The sequence below is a fragment of the Aulonocara stuartgranti genome (genome assembly GCF_965226115.1).
Source record: "Aulonocara stuartgranti genome assembly, chromosome: 20".
Lineage (NCBI taxonomy): Eukaryota > Metazoa > Chordata > Actinopteri > Cichliformes > Cichlidae > Aulonocara > Aulonocara stuartgranti.
Window position 1 is genome coordinate 24,637,313 of NC_138956.1, and position 18,504 is coordinate 24,655,816.

Consider the following 18,504-nt stretch of genomic DNA (forward strand, 5'->3'; position numbering starts at 1 on the left):
GTTTATTTAACAACACGTTTATTATTATTATTATTATTATTATTATTATTATTATTATTATTATTATTATTCAAGCCTTTAGGTTAGAATAACCTGATGTATGATTATTTGTTGCACTTCTGTGCTTCAGTGTCTGCTACATAAAGCTGTAGTCCGTCACTGTCTGCCCGGCTCATTAACATCATCATGTAGCCTTGAGGTCGGTCATGTGGTGACGCCACGGCCAAGCGTGCTGATGTAACGGGGCAGCGGAGCACCGACTCACGGGGGAGACCAGGAAGTTTTACCGGGAAGGCTGTCGGTCCGATTGTCAAGTTCACACACGGTGTAAATTTGTCAGTATGTCAGGTTTGTGAAGCGAGGGTAAGATGTTTCGCCTTGTTGTGAGTGCTTTGCGCGTATCCTTGCGCCAGAGCTAAGACTTCCAGGATATCCTACCAGGCTCTCTCTCTGGGTGCGCCACTTGTTGCTGTAAAGTCATAGTATAAAGTAGTTGTTGTTACACATAGTTATTTAGTAGTTTGTCATGGGTCAGTATCATCGTTTGTCCTGATATGCAACCGGTAACTAAATCGGCAGACTTCTGTCATCAGAGGCATCCAGACTTTTATTAAAGACACGCAGCTCCCTCTGTTGTCAGTCTAGTCCTTAGAGATATTATAGCATTAACTGTACATTGGGATAAAGTAAATCCTGTTAAAATATTAAACTAGCCATGTTCTGAAAATAAGGAACTAAGAGGTTTATTCTCTTGTTTAGAAAGGCGAATACAATAGCTGCAAATGTGTCAGTTTCACTACACTTTATAGCTTCTATAGCATAATGTTAGTACTGAAAATCAGCCAACTACAATTTAAGATGCATAAAATGGTGAGAGACAGCAGAAACAGGTAAGGTGTTAGTGTTAATAGTTTGGACTCTGAACCAGTTTTTCCCCCCAGAAATATGCATGAGCATTGTCTGTTTTCTTAAAAGAAGATGCTACACTTAAGAAGAAGACGACAAAGGGGGATCTATGGAAGTAAATATCCACACTGCCAATCATTAAGTAATATAGATATTGTATTTGTCCTGACCACTGTTGATATTCTTATGCTCAGTTGTGTACTTAAACAGGCTACAGGCTGCAGCTGATGAGCAAACATACTACTAATATTTCTGCCATCTGTTCATAAAACATAAACTATTAACTAAATTAGTAGGTAAGTGTCAGATACTGTCATAGTGTTACATTGCATGGTAGTTATTCTCAGTATCGTCATCCCAGTATGAAAGATTCTATGATTCCAAGACGAGCTTACTAAGAAATTACTAAAACTAACAATAAAATCTGCAGCCCTTCTGTTAGGGCTTTGTCGCATGAGCCATTTGTGCAGGGTCATAGCCTGTTTCTGACCTGGTCTCCACGCTTTGACCAGCGCTGGCCTTGACACCCCTTGTTAAGCAATGTCTTTTCACTGTCATCAATCTTCCTTTACTAGACACCGATGGTTACCAAGAGCAGCTGCAGAGTGACTCCCAGTTCCTGTGCTCAGATCAGAGGATGGACACTGAGCTGGTTGACAGACTTGTCCTGCAGCTCAACAGGATCTACCCGCAGATACTAAGTGACAAGGAAGCCCACAGGGTCACTGCAGCTATTTGTGTTACACAAACAAAACAGAAGCATACTGTGCAGATGCGTGCAGTGACTCAATGCAGCCTGTGTCTCCCTGCAGTTCAGGAACCTAAGTGTGCCCACCAAGGTGCGGTTAGCAGACCTCTTGAAGCACCTGCACAGAAAAGGCGAAGAGGCATGCCATGAATTCTACAGAGCCCTTCACATCCATACAGAGGACATCTACTCTAGCCTGCCCAGCAGAGTCAGAGAAAGAGGTGAAACATTGAGCTTTTCTTGGCTACAGATTCCAGATTGGAGGATAGCTGTTTCTTCTCCATAAAGTTCAATTTCATTTCACATTAATTTTATTGCAGACACAACTATTGAACCAATGTCTTTGTGGGACCTAAATGTTCTGGTTTTATCCTTAAAGCATAAGTTTTGTGTCTGCTAAGCCTTTTTTTTTTTTTTTTCAGCACTGGTTGCTTTTTCTACCATGTTAAAAAAAAGTGCATCTTGTATGTTTGGTGTGATGAGGTTAGACAAATTACAGGAGCAGCTTCCAAAGTGTCCTATAAAGGTGGCTCCCCTGCTGTGTCTAGCTTTACATCGGCTTATCCTGTTTAAGATGCAAAGAGAAGCTAATGTGCTGCCTAGACTGCTGTCCAAGTAGCCATTTAACACTTCACAGGTTGTTATTGTTAAAGTGGAATGCTGCATTTTAACCTCTTTCACTTTCTGTTTTTAGAGGTGGCAGATTCAAAATGCACTAACGACAAGACAGTTCGGCAAGAGCGATATGTGCTTAGCGACAGAGGTACATATAATCACCATCATTAACAACAGAAAAAGGGGTTGTTTCTATGTAAATCATTCAAATCTTTAAAATTTAAGAATATTGAGATTTCACAAACTAAAAAAAACATTTGTTGATTTTATACAATGATATTATACGATAAATGTTGCTGTTTCTTAGTTATTCTGTAATTATTCTGTAATTATTTAACTAATTCTGCTATAGTTTAGACAATTCATGACATGCTTTCCAGGAAATTGGACTTATTTATTTCAAAAACATGCACACTCTTACTTGCAATCCCTCTCAGGAGGAATCATGCAGATTTAGTTGCATGACGTTCACAAAATACAATCACAAACATGAACTAACAAACAAATGAACAGTGTAATCCATAGGGTGTCACTGACTTGATGGCAGAAAAGCTCACAAATGCACTGCTGTTAATGTTTGAGTTATTCTGTTGATTTATCAGCTTAAAAATATGACTAAACACTAAAAACTGACTTTCAATCCAACAATGGCACTAACTAAGGGGCAATTTGAAAACAAATCGGATACTGGTAATCACTTGTGAAATATATTTAATGATAATATGTAAGTAATGACTCATAAAAGCCCTATATGTGTCATTTTCTTCCTTATCTTGCCTGCATGGCATTTTAAAAATTATTATAGTTTTACAGTTTGTGTGAGTATGTGTCAGGGTCCCTCTGTACCCCCTCGCTGATCCCAAGATAAGCCCCTTAAGCTCAACTAAGCTGTGGACTTTAGCAAACGCAGTTGTCTGTTGAACCTTTTAACCTCTAGCATCAGAATGCCGGCCCCATCACTGCTCTTTACTTCCACCATTCATCATTCCATCACACTGAGAGCTTGAGCTTTGTGAGGGCAGTTAAGCTCATGTATAAAGCAGCTTCCTCTGGCCTGCATTCCTTTGAACAGTCAGAGCTGCATCCACTGGGTCAAAGGTATGTCAGCAGGGAAATGGGTCATCAGAGATGCCGTGAAACACTGACTCCTGATCATAAGTCATACCAAGGAGCTTGTTTAGCTTGTGAGCAAGACAACTTTATGTACACAGAGCAGATTTAGGACTCTTGACTTTGCCATTCAGAATATCGCTATTATTTCAGTTTGCTTGTGGTATTTAGTTTTTTTTGGATCATCTAATTTATTAAGCAGGTATGAGCCACTGCAGACTGATCAGATAATTGTATAGTTAATGACTTTATTCTCTCCTCTTGCAGGACCAATGTTCTTCCTGAGCTGCTTCGGTTTTGTAGTTGGAATTGCAATACTCTACTATTACGGAGGTGAGTCGTGGCACAAAAAGTGAGAGGGACACAGACTTGAGACTTACTTTACTTACTTTGATCATGTTCAACATTTCAAAACATACCTTCCATACACACAAAACTCAGTTTTTTTGCTCTTCTTTATAGACACAGAGGGTGAAACCTTGAGATGCACTGGAGTGTTTCTTCACTGCTCGGCTGTAAGACTGAGTAAAGATGCTAGAGATGTTTTCATTTCATATGGAGAAGTTGGAAAGTAAAAAAAATGAAAACATCGAGGCAATGAGAAGAAGAAGCCATGAAAAATGTCTTTTTTTCTGTGCCAAACTCATCATTTTCCTAAACCTCAAATACTAATTTATGTACGAAAGTACTAATTGGAGGAACGTAACTTGACCTGACACATTCTGTCACAAATTCTCACAGCGTACATCTGAAATGGCAGAACTATGCAACGTTCTTCCAGAGTACTTGTATGTATGATTCTTGTCTGGATTTCATGTTTGTAGATAGTTATGAATTTCTTTTTTTTTTTTAACTAAAATGCTTAAAGCGTAATAATAACCAAGTGTAACTGTGCAGCTGCACTCCCACAAAGCTGTTTTCACTTACTAAAGACTGAGTCGGTTGTTTGGGTGCAACAAACCCAAGAGTGGGCAATGAAGTGTATTTTGAGGAGAGCTTCAAGTAGGAGCATCTGTGTGGGAAGGCTCTTGGTTTGCACTTAATTTAACAACTTGATTTTTTCATTGCTCCGTTTGTTAACGCATTTCACAACAAAGATTTTCTTTTTTTTTAAATACACAACAAATACATGTATGCTCACACCTTAGCCCACTTCCAGTGCCTTTTATGAAATTTGCAAAATAAAGGGCACTCTAATAGTGTTACTTATTTTCAAATAAAGCACAGCAAATTTGGATCACCTGTGTTTGCATCTTATTTTTAGTCTTGTGTAACAAATATTTGACAAAGATCTTTGTAGAAATGGGAACATCATTAATTAAATGCTGTATATGTTGCCGTAGTGTAGCAACAAAGGGGAATTAAAGGTAATTAGGAGTGCATTGATTAGCTTTTCCGGGTTAGTTTCTGGCACTGTTCACTGCACTGTCATCATGAAATGGAGATTATGTTAAATTATTCATCTAATTGATTCAACAGCAGCAACACATACACTAGAGGGCGCTACTTCCTCACTCATACACACACACAAAAAAACAGAAAAATATTCAAGCGTGCTATAACAATGACAATGGGAAGCAGGGATCAGACCTCATTAATGAATAATGGAAATCAATTTGGTTGAATGAGTTAAGCTAACTTGATTAAATGCTCTATTAAATGCTGCTAGCTAGAATGCCTTTGAAATACCCTGATGGGTGCATTTGAATGCTCTCTGTTTCTTGTAATAAACAATGTGCAGGAAAGTAGTCACATCAGAGGTAAGGTCTACATCACAGCAGCAGAGCAAAGGTGTCTGATCTCAGGAGACTATCTGCACTCGGCAGCATTTTTCTGCTACTGTCTTCCCTGCGAAGTGAGAGCAACAGATGAGAGGGGAGTCAAAGAGAGAGGGAGGAGGAATTGGGAGGTGCTAAAGGGGGCTGGAAATGTCACCAGAGTGATTGTTCAGTTCACACTCTGGCATCCACATTCCCACGAGAGAGCTATTAATACACTCGCTTCAAAGGAACTAAAAGTCCTCGTTGATCATCAGCATCCTCTGATGCGCAGCCCCCACAGAGTCACTTTGTTAAACTTCAAGACAGAGCGGTAGGAGCCATGGATATACATTATGTATATATATCAATCTACAGATCTCCTCCAAGTGAAGCTGTGTGTATCATCAAATCTGGCTTTCAGTGTGGCTGTTTCCACGGTTACCAATGATAGTTGTAGGGGAGGAAAAGGATGAGATTGCGACGTTTTGCCATCTGAAAGGTGCTTCCTCACAACCACCTTGGAGAAATTATAGATAGCTGCATGAATGCGATTACGGTTTTTAGCTGATAATTATGTGAAACAGCCTCAAATTTTCTTTACTGGATATTTATGTCAAACCACTCAAGTGTATAAAATGAGCATTTGCTTGTGCTCTAATTGGGGTTTCAGTGGCATTGCTGCCTAATTAAGGCTTCTGTTTTAACAAGTAGTTCTGCCGGGGTCTGTGCTCTCTTGACTCTGACTCACCAGCTACTTCTGGTCCAAAGAACCACAAACAAAGTCCGGCTTTGCTCGTCACAGAGGGATTCATAGCACAACCAAACACTGTTATAACTGAATGTTAGGCATGACACCTGTGGGGTAGAGTTGATAGTAAAGTTAAAGCTGTGGAGGTGGGTAGTGGTTTTGAGGCGGATGAGGCCTGCCCTGTGCTGCATACATGTGCTCAGCACACCCGTTAAACATGATCAAACGTCATTGGTGCAATTAAAAATTAAAGAGTGTTCAGGTGTGTGTGTGAGACTGTGCATCCATGTCTGGCTAGTGCGTCGGGTCACTGTTGGACAGCATAGGAGACAGACAGCATGAGGTCACATGGTCCTGACTGCTGCTGTCTCCACTTTCCTGTTTGTCCATTCAGAACAAATGTTGTGTTGTTTACGTACCAGACCTCTTTGTCGCTACGGCTGTTTCTCTCTTGTTCGCTATTTTCTCTCGGTGCCTGCAGCCATGCGGGACAATGATTTTCTGGTAAATGAACAGCTGTGTATTTTGTTCGAGTTGTTTTCTGGTGGAAATTTCTCTGCGAGCCTGGAGAGGTCACTGTGTTTGTAGGTCATGTAGGTGATTGTGAAGGTCCGGTCAGAAGAGGAGTAGAGCAAAAACATGCTGACGACATGAAAGTTTTTAGGAGCAAACTGCAGAGTAAGGCAGGAGAGAAAATACCTGTTTGAAAAGAGAGAGGGGAGCAGTGAAAGACTGTGAAAATAATGCATACACACATACATAGATGTGCCTGTGTGTGTGTGCGTGGTCAGTTGCTGTAATTTGTTCGATGGACTCCAAAAGCTGTGATGAAGACGTTGACCACCACGATGATGAACACCAGACCTGTAGCCAAGTTTTCCATGAAGTTCAGCCTCTGGTGTTTTTGCTCATCATTCAGGTTCCATCGAACTGTGAACAAAAGCAGAACAACACACAACTCAGATAATGTCTAATTGCACAACAATCTACTCTATTCTGGGACTAAAGCCAACTCATTATGGTGCAAAGATTTACTGTCAACCACAAATCTATATTTACTTAATTCTGGGTTCAGAATGCTCATACATCTATTTGTGTCTTTTATTTTATGACGCAAGCATGTAAGGAAACAATGCAATATTCAGTTTTTCATTTTTCACTTAGAGGAAACTCAGATTAAAAAAAAAAGTTAGATCTACTGCAATCAATTTACTATGTTATTAAAAATTTTAGCTCATTTTGAATTTGATCACTCAAAAAAGTTGGGACAGGGAAATGCAAAACGCTTTAAAAGTAAATGGTACTTAAATGAAACAGCTTAAGGAACATTTTGCAACTAATTAGCTGAATTGGCAACAGGTCAGTAACATGACTGAGTACAAAAAGATCATCTTAAAGAGGCAGAGTTTGTCAAAAGTAATGGTGCAGTAGGCAGAGGCTCATCAGTCTGCAAAAAAACTGCGTCTACAAATTGTGGAACAATTTCAGAATAGTGTTCCTCTTTGTAAATCGTGAAGACTTTGAACATCTTATCAGTTACAATTCATAACATCGTCATAAGATTCCAATCATTTGGAAACATCTCCGTGCACATGGGACAATGATGAAAATCAATACTGGATGCTCGTGATCTTTGGAATCTCAGGCGACACTGCCATAAAAAAACAGACATGAAATTGTCATGGAAACCAAAAATGTGGCAAAAAAGACCCAGAATTATTTAGCAGCTACAATCCTATATTTCAGAATAAGACAAGAATGGAACAGAATTCCTCTCCGAAAAGTCCAACAACTGGTCTCCTAAGTTTCAAGACATATATGGACTGTTGTTAAAAGAAGAGACGCTGCTACACAGTTGTAAACATGGCCCTGTCTCAACTTTTGTTTAGACCTGTTGCTACTAACGGCATCCAATACATTTGTTAAAATAGTATAGTTTCTCAGTTGAAACATTTAATACGTTTTCTATTCTTCATAGTGAATAAAATATGAGTTTGTGAGATATGCAAATCATTGCATTCTGTTTTTATTTGCATTTAAAATAGCTTCCCAACTTTTTTGGAATTGGATTTGTAACAATAGCGTCCCCCAATGTAAACATGTATATGATGTGATACATTTACTATACATCGCAGGCATAAATGTCACACAGGGAAAGAAAACAAGTGTCAGGTTCAAATCACAGAGAAAGAACAATACAGGGGAAGAAAACTGATCAAGGGAAGCTTGTATTTCCTATATGCAACTGTGTCATTTCTTTTGTGTTTTAATAGCATCATGGCATGTGTTAAATGTTATGAAAACAGCTAATTAGTGTTGTGACAAAGACATTACTATGGTGTCATCAGCAGTACAGGGAGTCGCCTGTGAATAATGGTCACATGAATGCATATTCATACAAATGGGTGTGCAGTAGCCATGTATATGTGCATGGGTGTGTGTATTTGATGGAAATTACCAGAGGTTAAACAGCGTAAGAACGCTTCCTGTGATGTGTGTGTGTGTATCTGATCTGTCTTGGTGGGGGCTAGAGTCTGGTTGGGGTGGCCAGTATGTAGGCCGTTCACATCACGCACCACTGGCTTCATTAGAGAGAGCTGGATCCAACGGGGAGGGAGGGATGTGAGGACGAGAGGCCAAAGAAGTTCAGAAGAGTAAACAAAAATGAAGAAAAGAGTAATGAGAAAGAAATGTGTGTGATATTTTGGTAAAGGCAAGGGATGCTGTTTAAGTCTGGTGAAGGAGGTCAAAGGGGCAATGAATGAGTGATGACTCTCACGTGCTGGATGTGTCTTATGGACATGTGACGTTTTTAATGTGAATACCTCAATGTGCAAATGTCAGAGTTAATAATATCTGATTGTACTGTATACTCATACTGTAACAATGTTGATGATGATATAATATTTTTTTTGCAGAAATCTGAGCAACAAGGGAGGAAATATTCATTTGGGCGTGCTTTGAAATATCTGATTGGTAATTGATTATTTTAAGATTTTTTTTCAGCAGTTTCACAGAGGAGGTAGATAAGACATGTGGGGTTGTTAGTTTCACACTAACCAAACAAAACTCACTTTATTTACTCATCCATCAACAGCTGAGTCATTGTGACTGGCTTAAAGTTCATTAACCTGTTGTTCAGTGTGTCAGGAAAAAAAAACTAAATTAGTTTATTTATCCCCAACTTATATTATTTTTATTTACACGCACAAATTTTTCAACCCGAGATATCAGCAGACCTCCTAAAAAATTGTTGCTGCATCTGTCTCTTTTTGGGCTTTTCTCTTTGTTCCAACACATGGAGATACATACATACTGACACATATTGACACATTTACACACATACACAGCACCTCTCCCAACTCCCAGCAGTGCTGATATCAGCAGTAAAACCTAGTGAACCCTTTGACCTCTCAGTCCTGGTTGCTATAGAGACTGAATCCAGCTCCTAATAGGTTGTTTGTCAGGAGTCAGTAGACTTGACATTTATGGGGGAGGGGGTGCATTGTAGGGCAAAATGTGGCATATAGATCGCTGTAATCTTGCTAGAATAGGAAGGATGAAGTGGGCAAGTAAAGGATGTGAGATGCCAGACAGCAAAAACACCTCTGATACACCAGAAGGGCTCAGGCTATGTTTACTTTCTCACCTATGAAGATAAGCAGGACCCCGACTGTGATCTGTAGACACAGAGAGATGCTGATTAGGGTGATGGTGGGGGTGTAAAAGTGGAAGCTTGGCCCCTGCTCCAGGACAGCTTTTAGCTGGGAGGCATTGGCCATCAGCAGGGCCACATCCAGCATACTCTCAGCTGCACTCTTCTTATTGGCATAGTGGTTCATGTTCAGAGGAGCTGGGCTTCTGGGCCAAGCATCTGGATGGGTGGTCTGGGGGAGAGAAGAGAGTAATTGGCACAGAGATAATGTTTATGGCTTGCAGATAATGACAGAAAGAAGAACGCCGGGAAACAAGCAGAAAGGCTTGCTCTGTGCTGTGTTTTGTTCTTCCAGTAGAGCCAACAAGGCATCATTTTGATGAGACTAGCAGTAATTTTGTGTTTCCTGAGCACGGATGGTGAGGATCTGGTTATCATTCTGACCTAATTAGAACAACAACAGCCATTACAGAAGAGTGACCTTTGAAAACAGAGCCATTAGTACAGCAAGGAGATACTGGCAATCCGGTAACAGTACCATTAAAACATGACAAACACGAAGTCAGCATATGCCGTTTGTGCGAATAGTTTCAAGCGATCACTTTCAGTCTGCACATTTTCTCCTTCACTAGTGTCATATGAGCATTGAGCTCTGGGCATTTTATATTGCTTCTATGAGCCTGCGCCGCACTTGTTGCCCTCTATTCCAGTATTTGTTGACTTTATAAATCAAAACAGTCAAATGATTGATTTTCTTATCTGTAAAAAAACCTATCAGTGTAGAGTAATAGAGTGATCCTTTGTTCATATTCTGCCCATATCACATTCTCTTGAAGCTTGATGGACAGCTGCAGAAATGGGCTGAGCAAAAACAAGAAGAACCAGTGTTATATGATAGCAGTTTACCTCAGTTTGCCCATCTTTTGGCAGGTAGAGCCTTCAGCTATCAGGACCTTCTCTTGTGAAACCTACTCTCAGTTTTGGTTCTGAAGAAAGACACCCTCTCTACTCTTAAAATTAATCTTTCACTTTCCTTTTTGACAAATCTAAGAGTTTCATCAAGTTCCTTTAGTTATGCTGCTCTAAACCCAGGGTGCTAGTGGATGCACTGAGCACTTCTTCTTCGCTCCTCGCTTTTACTTCCCATACACTCATAGGCCACTGCTGCATCTTGTTAACTCTTATCTACTTTCTTCAGCAGTTTCTGTGATGTCCTGCTCGTGGCTCATCGTGCGCCTATGGTCCTCTGTCCAGACGGCAGTCCCTCTCTAAGCCTTGTTCTGCCAGAGGGTCTACCTGTTGACAGGGAGCTTTTCCTCCCCACAATTGTTGGGGGATCTTTGGAGTTCACTCTCTAATATTGCATGATTTTTACCTTACCTTGGGATGACTGTTGTTGTGAGCTGGTATTAGCTTTAAGCCTAATCTTAAAATTAGAGAGGCTATCTGTCTCCTGGATCCAAACTGGGAGCCAGAAGTCTGAGAGTAAAATGCTCTTTTAGGGTGATAGGGTGATACTATGAGGTCTTTAAGGTAAGATCCAGCTTGAATATATGAACTGAATTGAAATAAATGTTCACTTCAGAACAAAATGTGCTTTATTATTTTGTTATATTTTATACTCAATAAACCAGGGACTTAGGAAGAGAGGTGAGTAAATATGGTAATTCATTTCTATGATTAATCAGCAGTTGATCAAAAGCGTTTAAGAAAGTTACTTTTACTCTGAGTTGTGTAACCTATCGATTCTTGTGTGGGTGAGCGTGATGCAACATTAGATTAGCTCAGTTGTGAGTGTGTTTGTGTATTCACTCCATGTCAGTGGACTATGTACTGCAAAGAGAGAACCATACATAGCCACTGGACCAGAAGGTTCTGGAAAAAAAGTTATCTTATTGGTGAATACGGAGTCTGTCTCTATAAAAAATGATGGCTCATTACACCTGAGAACCACATTTTAAAATTCAGTGGCGACAAGGTCAAAGCATGAATGCCAATGCCAATGCCTCTTTTTCTTTGAGAAGGAAAAAAAAAAATCAGCAGTCTCTTCCTGAACACCAAAATCTTCCGTTTTTATCATAACACTCCCTGCAGCTGCAGAGAGCATAGTTTGTCTGAGATTAACCAAACTGCAGAAGTGGTGCGAGCTGTCTTCCCTCTGCTCGAGGGATAAAGACAAAAAGAAAGGAAAGAAAAGCTGCACCCTCTAATTTACCATGGATGAGGCTACAGCTGAATTACAATGTATTTAAGAGATTCACAGCAATCAACTGGCATGGGTTAACTTGATGTATGAGGGGAAGTACACTCTGAACAGAAGGTGTGGTCGATGGGGTTGGTAATGATCTGGTACTCTGGTTGCAGTAATTATTTAGATTTTTTTTTAAATCCTGTGATAACCACTGGACAAGCCATGTTTAATTCTCTTAATAAATCTCTGCTTTTTAGAAGATGTATTAAATGGGTTACTGGCCAAATTCATCATCTGGCATTCTACTTATCAGTTTAACTTTTATGCTTTATCATAGATTCATGTGAACACTTCAGAGACATCTCGGCAGTATCCAGCAAATGCTAAAAAAAAACAAACAAAACAAAAAACAAAATGTGTTTTTTCCTTTCAACTCAAAGATCCACTGCACTGTGTTACACCTTCACAACGAGGAATTAAAACACATTTTAGGACATGCTTTGTGAAGCCAAACATGCATTTTCGCTGGAAAGCAATGTGGTGTGGCAGGGTGTCCTGTGACTGTGATCTGCTCCAAATACCACAAATGGCATACTGTCATGACGTGTCAGGGTCAGCCTTTCTGCTCTCACACACTGACATAGGTTTTTCAAAAAATACAGCCCTTTATCCCAGAGTCAACAGACCACAGTGAGATAATACTTGTTGTGAGATCGCAGGTTGGAAATATGGAGTCACTATGTCTATTTTTTCCAAAAAAGAACTCCTTTTTGACATGTGCGTAGGCCAAATCTAAAGGTCATTTCCTCTGTCTGCCCAAGCTATTTATCACGATTAATCCTGCTGTCTACTCGCATCATACAGCTGGCAAAATAGCACAACAACTAATCACAGCAGAGGAGACATTCAGTGCAAAAATGATAGCAAATACAGGCTCTTATAATGTGTCTTACTCAACAGCTGTGAGTGGAGTGGAGGGATAACATGCAACAAATTATTTTTTTTTAAAAGAGAATGTACGTGATCCTGGTTTTCGTTTCGTTCACAATTGCATTTTTGGACAGAATTTTATATCCCAGAGAAACCCAGTGCTTGTCAGTCATCTAGGCACACCAGATTTATAGCTATCTAAACTGTAGGAAAAAAAAGAGAAAAGTTCTCATTAAATCAGTTGTGCTGTACTGGTTCTAGGTTTCAGTGCTGATTTTTGTGATGAATTATTCACAGTGCATTTCTAGTCTGAATCAGTCTCGGGGGAGATACACCGAGGGGAGAGAAGGAGCAAGGTAACGAGGGAGGGGGAGATAGTCAGAGACATAAAAGTTGTTTGGATCTTAACTCTCAGTTATGTGTCACTGTGGAATAACAGATGAAATCATGTAATAATATTTAACATTATTCAGTTTCTGCTGTAAGGTGTCACTAACACTACAATGTGGGAATGAGAAGGGAAACCAGCTAATCAGTAAGTTATTTATATAGGGCTTCTTCAAACAATGAATGTTGACCTAAGCGCTTAACTGAGCAATTGAAATCATTCCTATAAATCACATAAATAAAACTGAGAATAAAACTGGTTCTGCTGGGGGTTTCTTCCTGTTAAAAGAAGGTTTTTCTTCCCACTGTCACCAAAGCGCTTGCTCATAGGGGGTCATATGATTGTTGGGGTTTCCTCTGTTTTCTTTGTATTATTCTAGGGTCTTTACCTTACAATATAAAGCGCCTTGAGGCAACTGTTGTTGTGATTTGGCGCTATATCAATAAAATTGAAGCTGAATTGAATTGAATGAGAAAATATGACATTATTTTACCTTTCAACCCGGGTTGCAGAATGCAAAGGATTACCAAGGGTGAAAAACAAATAAAAGACCCTTCAATTCACATTCGCTACTTCTCATATTTTTTTAATGCTAAAGCTAGATGCAGAGTTGTATAATACATGCTTTTTACAACTTTGGAAAGACTGCAATTTCTTAATTCCCGTGATTTAACCCAAACCTCAGATCAAATAAATCCATTTTTCATTGTGTATTCAGAAGCAAATGAACGTTTTGGCTGATTTCCCAAAAACTAAATGAACTCATTCAACTTGCACACCTAATCCTAAACTTTTCTCCTTTTCCCATGTCGTCACACTAACTGATTACACCCGCATGTAAGTTACTTAGAGAGTATGCAGTGCCTTTAGCTTTGTATTGTTAAGCTCTGTGTCTGACATGTAGAAAGCTCTTCAAGGCAACAAAGCAAGACACCACTTAAGACAGTGAAACCGTACATTTATTATTTAGTTAATTGAGCCCGTGTTCAGCTATATGATGAAATGCTAAATTAACTCTAACTGCATGAGTGAGTATTTCACTTACTTTTTTTTTCCTCGTGCATAAGCACTTCTTTGCTCTCCATCCATCATGTCCTATCAGCAGCCTTCTTCTCTCACTCACCTCAAAATCTGGCCAGCTTCCAGATGACAATCGACCCAACTGTAAATCTAATTTCCATGAATCTCTGTAGAGCTTTTAGTTTTACAGCCTTGCACAAAGCAAAGCAAACATGACTGTTTCTGAGTGTGGTCTATGCAGCTAAGGCACTTATGGTGGGAAAAAAAACCCCAAACAAATCAAAAACACTTTCTCATTTAGTGAAAAGCTGCAGTTTAAACTACGGGTTATCAAAGAAAGTGAAATCTGACTCATCTCATCGGTCTTAGATTTCAGTGAAAGGCAGGCAAGAATATTAAAAGCCTGCAGAAAGTCTTCCTGTGAGATATTCACCCTACAAGAGCCACGGATTGAAAAAAAAAACCCACTCATATTGACTCACACTGGTGGGGGACACATTGTAAATGAGATCAATTGCTCATTTTATCGAGCGTAAGGGTATTACATTTTGCAAATGCTGGCTGAGCTCTGACTGTTGCAAGGAAGTATCTGTGGCTGCCAGGGTCTCTCTTCCTCCTGCCTTCTTCCTCAAATTCACACACACACACACACACACACACACACACACACACACACACACACACACACACACACACACACACACACACACACACACATCTGAAATTAAATGGCGCTATTAAGACAGTGACCATGCGCATAACAGAGTGAAGTCCATTTCCCTGCCCTGTAAAACTGGATGCTGCACATTAGATGCAGGACTGAACTACTCTTAAATGGCAGCTTCAATTGCCTAATAAACTAAAGTAATCAATCTGTGAGCTTTACAGTTGTGGCATGAAGCAGGATGATGTAATACAAAAGTAAAACCTTGTGTCTGTTTTTATGTGTGCATTTAAGCCAGTGCACTGGTAACAAAGGAGGGCATTCATTGTTTATAAGGTCACTCAGGTACCAACAATACTTCACCCCTAAGCCAGACCAGACTGTCATCTGACCCAGCATGCTTGCAAAAGACTTTAAGATGTCTGGTCAAATGCTTCTGCGGAGACATAAAATCCGTCTTATTCAGCACCACTTCTATTCTGCAAAGCGTATGCACCTCTGAATGTACCTCACATGCAGATGACATGTAACATGAGAAAAGGCACAGAAGTGGCATGGAAGCGCAGAAACCGCAGGAGGTGGATACTTTTACACGATCGGCTTACAATAAAAAGTAACAACCGACAACTCTGGGTACAGAAATGACCACGACAATGAATCAACACTTCTTGCAACAAAAAATTCAACCTAAACAAAAATGATTGCATGACAGCACATTTCCCAAGTGCCCATATCCAAGCGATTGCTTTGCGGTCCGTGCATTTTTGCACTGTATTAACACTCCTTCTATTCTACTGTATAAAAGCATGCAAAACAGCAAGAATACTCTTATTAATCAGGTAATCTTTCTTCGTGCATCTTTTATTTATTGCACTTGTGAGCATGTCAATTTGTATGATCAATCTACTTAGCCTATAGACATCTATAAACCAGAGGATTTACATTTTCCCTCGATGAATGTTAAAAAGGGGCTGCAAATATCTTACCTCGGTGCCACTTAACCTGTTGATGCTGCTGCTCATTTTTGCCCTGTGCGAAGAGCTGCTACACCTCAGATGCAGGCTGCAGCAAAGTGGCAAAATATCCTGTAGGGGTAGAGAAGACTGGACCCGCAAGCACGTAGCCAAGGCTACGTGACAGAGCTACTGATGCACGTGTAACTACTATATTATAGTGACACAACAGCAGTGATAATGGAAAAATGTTGTTTCAACAGCAGGCTCGGGAGTTAAGACACGTGACTGAGTCTTCAAAGGGTGTGAGAAATTATTTATTTATGTTTTCAATTGCTGTGTAATTTACTTGCACTGACTCTAATCAGCCTTTGTCTCACCCCGTGTCACTCTGTCTGTTGGACAGCACACAATATGATGAGTAGGCTTTCTGTGGCGTCCCAGAGTGCCGTATGATTGGATGGACCATTCCCCCCACCTCCACCCTCCTCCCTTCTATAGTCCTCACCAGGGGCGTGGAGCCAAGCGAACTGAATGGGAAACACATTTGGTGTACCTCACCGGTGCACTAACCAAATGGTGGAAGGCGATGACAAGCGCAAACAGCTGTTGGTTTAAGTTAACTACCGAGGGGACTACAGGAAAAATAAAAAAACCCCGAGTCTTAAAGCGACCCGTGTGTGCTATTTACTTACGCGGCAGCGAAGAAGAAGAAGAAGAAACAGTGGGGAGAGTCGCATCGGGAGCTGCAACCGAAGAGAGGGATGCGGGGACTTAAAAGGAGATAAATACAAGAAATTCGTCAGTTATTTCTTGTCAGCATGTGGTATGTGTTCAGTTAAGAAAGCCCGAATTTGTTTGCGGTCGCTGGGGCGGCTCCTGTGCTTGAAAATGGAGATAATATGCAGATAGGGCGTTTTTGAAGTCCACCTTTTGTCGTGGACAGTCGGCTAACGTTGGCGAGGATTTTTTTTGAGTGCTGCTACTGGACCTGGCAGGTTTGTCTCTGCTGTGTGTCACTAGCGTCAGTTATACTCGAGGGTGTTTTTTATGCCCCTTTTTTGAACAAGGTAAGTCGTGCCTTATTTTTTTAATGTCAGTATTTGAACGTAAGATAATATTGTGGGTATACTGGGGGAAATTTAGTGCTAGCTAGTTGCCAAACTTATGTCGCCGAAGCCAGCTTGCTAGTTTCTCGGTCACCTGGACGACGATGGCTTCTGGAAGCAATGCTTTAACTCCTGGGCTTGTCTTTTTGTCAACCCCCTCTTACTGACAGCAGCTAACTTCACCTCAGTGATTATTACCATGCTTAACGCCCATCGATAGCTTTAGCAATAATGTATAACTGGGGCATATCGTATTTCTTTTGCAGGTTCTTTTATTATTATTATTATTATTATTATTATTATTATTATTATTATTATTATTATTAGCGGATAAAATCTTGTCTATGTCATCCATCCCAGTGTTGTAAAGGGCCTCTCCCGGCAAACTGCGTCACCGAGTGGGCGCTGCAGGTATTCATCTGTCGATCTGCGTGTTGGAAAGTCTACCCGTGATGGCACGAATGACCTGGAAACCAAAGCGACTAAACTTTTAAGTCACCATGGAGTCTAAATCAGGCTCCGGGGACCATCAAGACCTGAGAAATTCGCCTGTAACCAAGTCTCAGTGTGAACCGGGCAAAAATGTGCGCGAGGCCATGGGTGATGGACCCGTCAGTCTTGTGGACTCTGTAGTGAGAGGTGGGAGTGACCCCAGCGCATATCCTTCCTCCAGTTATCAGAGGATTGTGCATCAGAGATTCATCAGGAGAAGTTTATGGTTTTCAGACACAGATGAGCAGGCCTTTGAAGCACCTGAATGTAATAACAGGAGTAAGATCCTAAACATTAACCTGCGAACAATTGTGGACAGGTCAAGGGGGACCAGCTGTGGGATACAGGAGGGATCCAGCACTGAAAGTCAAGGTGGGCTTAAAGACAGTGCAACAGAGAGCGCCAGCGCCGATGAGGACAAGGAGAAAGGTGGAGACGCGCTAAATGTTACATGCAGTGATGGTGGTAAAGCTGCTGTCAAGGCAGCCAGTGAGGAGAATGAGGAGGAGGCAGAGATGAAGGCAGTCGCCACGTCTCCAGGGGGAAGGTTCCTTAAATTTGACATAGAGCTGGGGAGAGGTTCCTTCAAGACAGTCTACAAAGGCCTGGATACTGAGACCTGGGTGGAGGTGGCCTGGTGTGAGCTGCAGGTAAGGCAGTAAAATTGTCTCATCTCATTAACAAAATTTCTGTGACACCAATTCGTTGTGTATGCAGCAGTTACAGACAAGGCACAATTATCTTTTTCATATCTGTGAAAAAAAGGCTTATTTGTCACATTTTTAATCCATGAGATGGATGCTGACCAGAGCTATCTAAAAGTGTCTTCACATTTTTCCCTCTACGATAAATATATGCGTGATTAATATTAGTGGAAGAATGCCTGACTCCCACAGGAAGCCCTCTATCTTTTCTCCTCTGTGTTCTCACTCATCATGATAGTGTAATGGAGATGTCTTCAGGGAGCTGTCAATCAGCCTCTAGTCTCATGAAGGAGTATGCTGAGTTGCAAATTGGTCACCACTAAATTTTAAATGGTTTACACTGGAAGACTGATTGACAAGCAGTAGCTGTAGACATGACATGGAGGAACATACCATCGCTGAAGTATGGCGATCGACAGTTTCGCAAATGCACAAGGGGAGTTCATTTTCTTGCGTTACATAGACACAAGGAAATCACAAGCTTAGACTGTGCAAAGGTATTAACTAATTA

General features: G+C 40.6%; 3 protein-coding genes across 13 annotated transcripts in view; 2 read left to right on the plus strand and 1 right to left on the minus strand.

Annotated features, from left to right (window-relative positions):
• The first annotated feature begins 78 nt into the window (after positions 1-78).
• On the plus strand, positions 79-4,616 carry LOC309697959 (caspase recruitment domain-containing protein 19-like). Of its 5 annotated transcripts, none has more exons than XM_082520212.1 (7): positions 79-890; positions 976-1,021; positions 1,482-1,627; positions 1,719-1,875; positions 2,349-2,417; positions 3,647-3,712; positions 3,842-4,616. In XM_082520212.1, the coding sequence occupies exons 2-7, from the start codon at positions 979-981 to the stop codon at positions 3,952-3,954; spliced, it is 594 nt and encodes a 197-aa protein (XP_082376338.1). In that variant the 5' UTR covers positions 79-890; positions 976-978; the 3' UTR covers positions 3,955-4,616. The 5 variants fall into 5 exon arrangements, with proteins under 5 accessions (XP_082376338.1, XP_082376339.1, XP_082376340.1 ...); XM_082520213.1 differs by having other exon boundaries at positions 979-1,021; XM_082520214.1 differs by having other exon boundaries at positions 79-363.
• Positions 4,617-6,375: 1,759 nt separating this feature from the next.
• LOC309696837 (ninjurin-1) lies at positions 6,376-16,060 on the minus strand. The gene is made up of 4 exons (XM_082518282.1): positions 15,722-16,060; positions 9,537-9,774; positions 6,752-6,817; positions 6,376-6,586 (listed from the first exon to the last, which is right to left on the minus strand). Exons 1-4 carry the CDS (start codon positions 15,755-15,757, stop codon positions 6,477-6,479), a joined length of 450 nt encoding a protein of 149 aa, XP_082374408.1. The 5' UTR covers positions 15,758-16,060; the 3' UTR covers positions 6,376-6,476.
• Positions 16,061-16,193: 133 nt separating this feature from the next.
• Positions 16,194-18,504, plus strand: part of LOC309696835 (serine/threonine-protein kinase WNK2) — a 40,862-nt gene continuing 38,551 nt past the window's right edge. For 4 of the 7 annotated variants that reach the window (XM_082518275.1, XM_082518278.1, XM_082518279.1 and 1 more), the window contains exons 1-2: positions 16,195-16,758; positions 17,158-17,939. In XM_082518275.1, coding sequence (XP_082374401.1) covers positions 17,298-17,939 — 642 coding nt within the window. In that variant the 5' untranslated portion in view covers positions 16,195-16,758; positions 17,158-17,297. Of the gene's footprint in view, positions 16,759-17,157; positions 17,940-18,504 lie in introns of all 7 variants that reach the window. The other 3 variants (XM_082518280.1, XM_082518276.1, XM_082518281.1) reach the window with 3 other exon arrangements.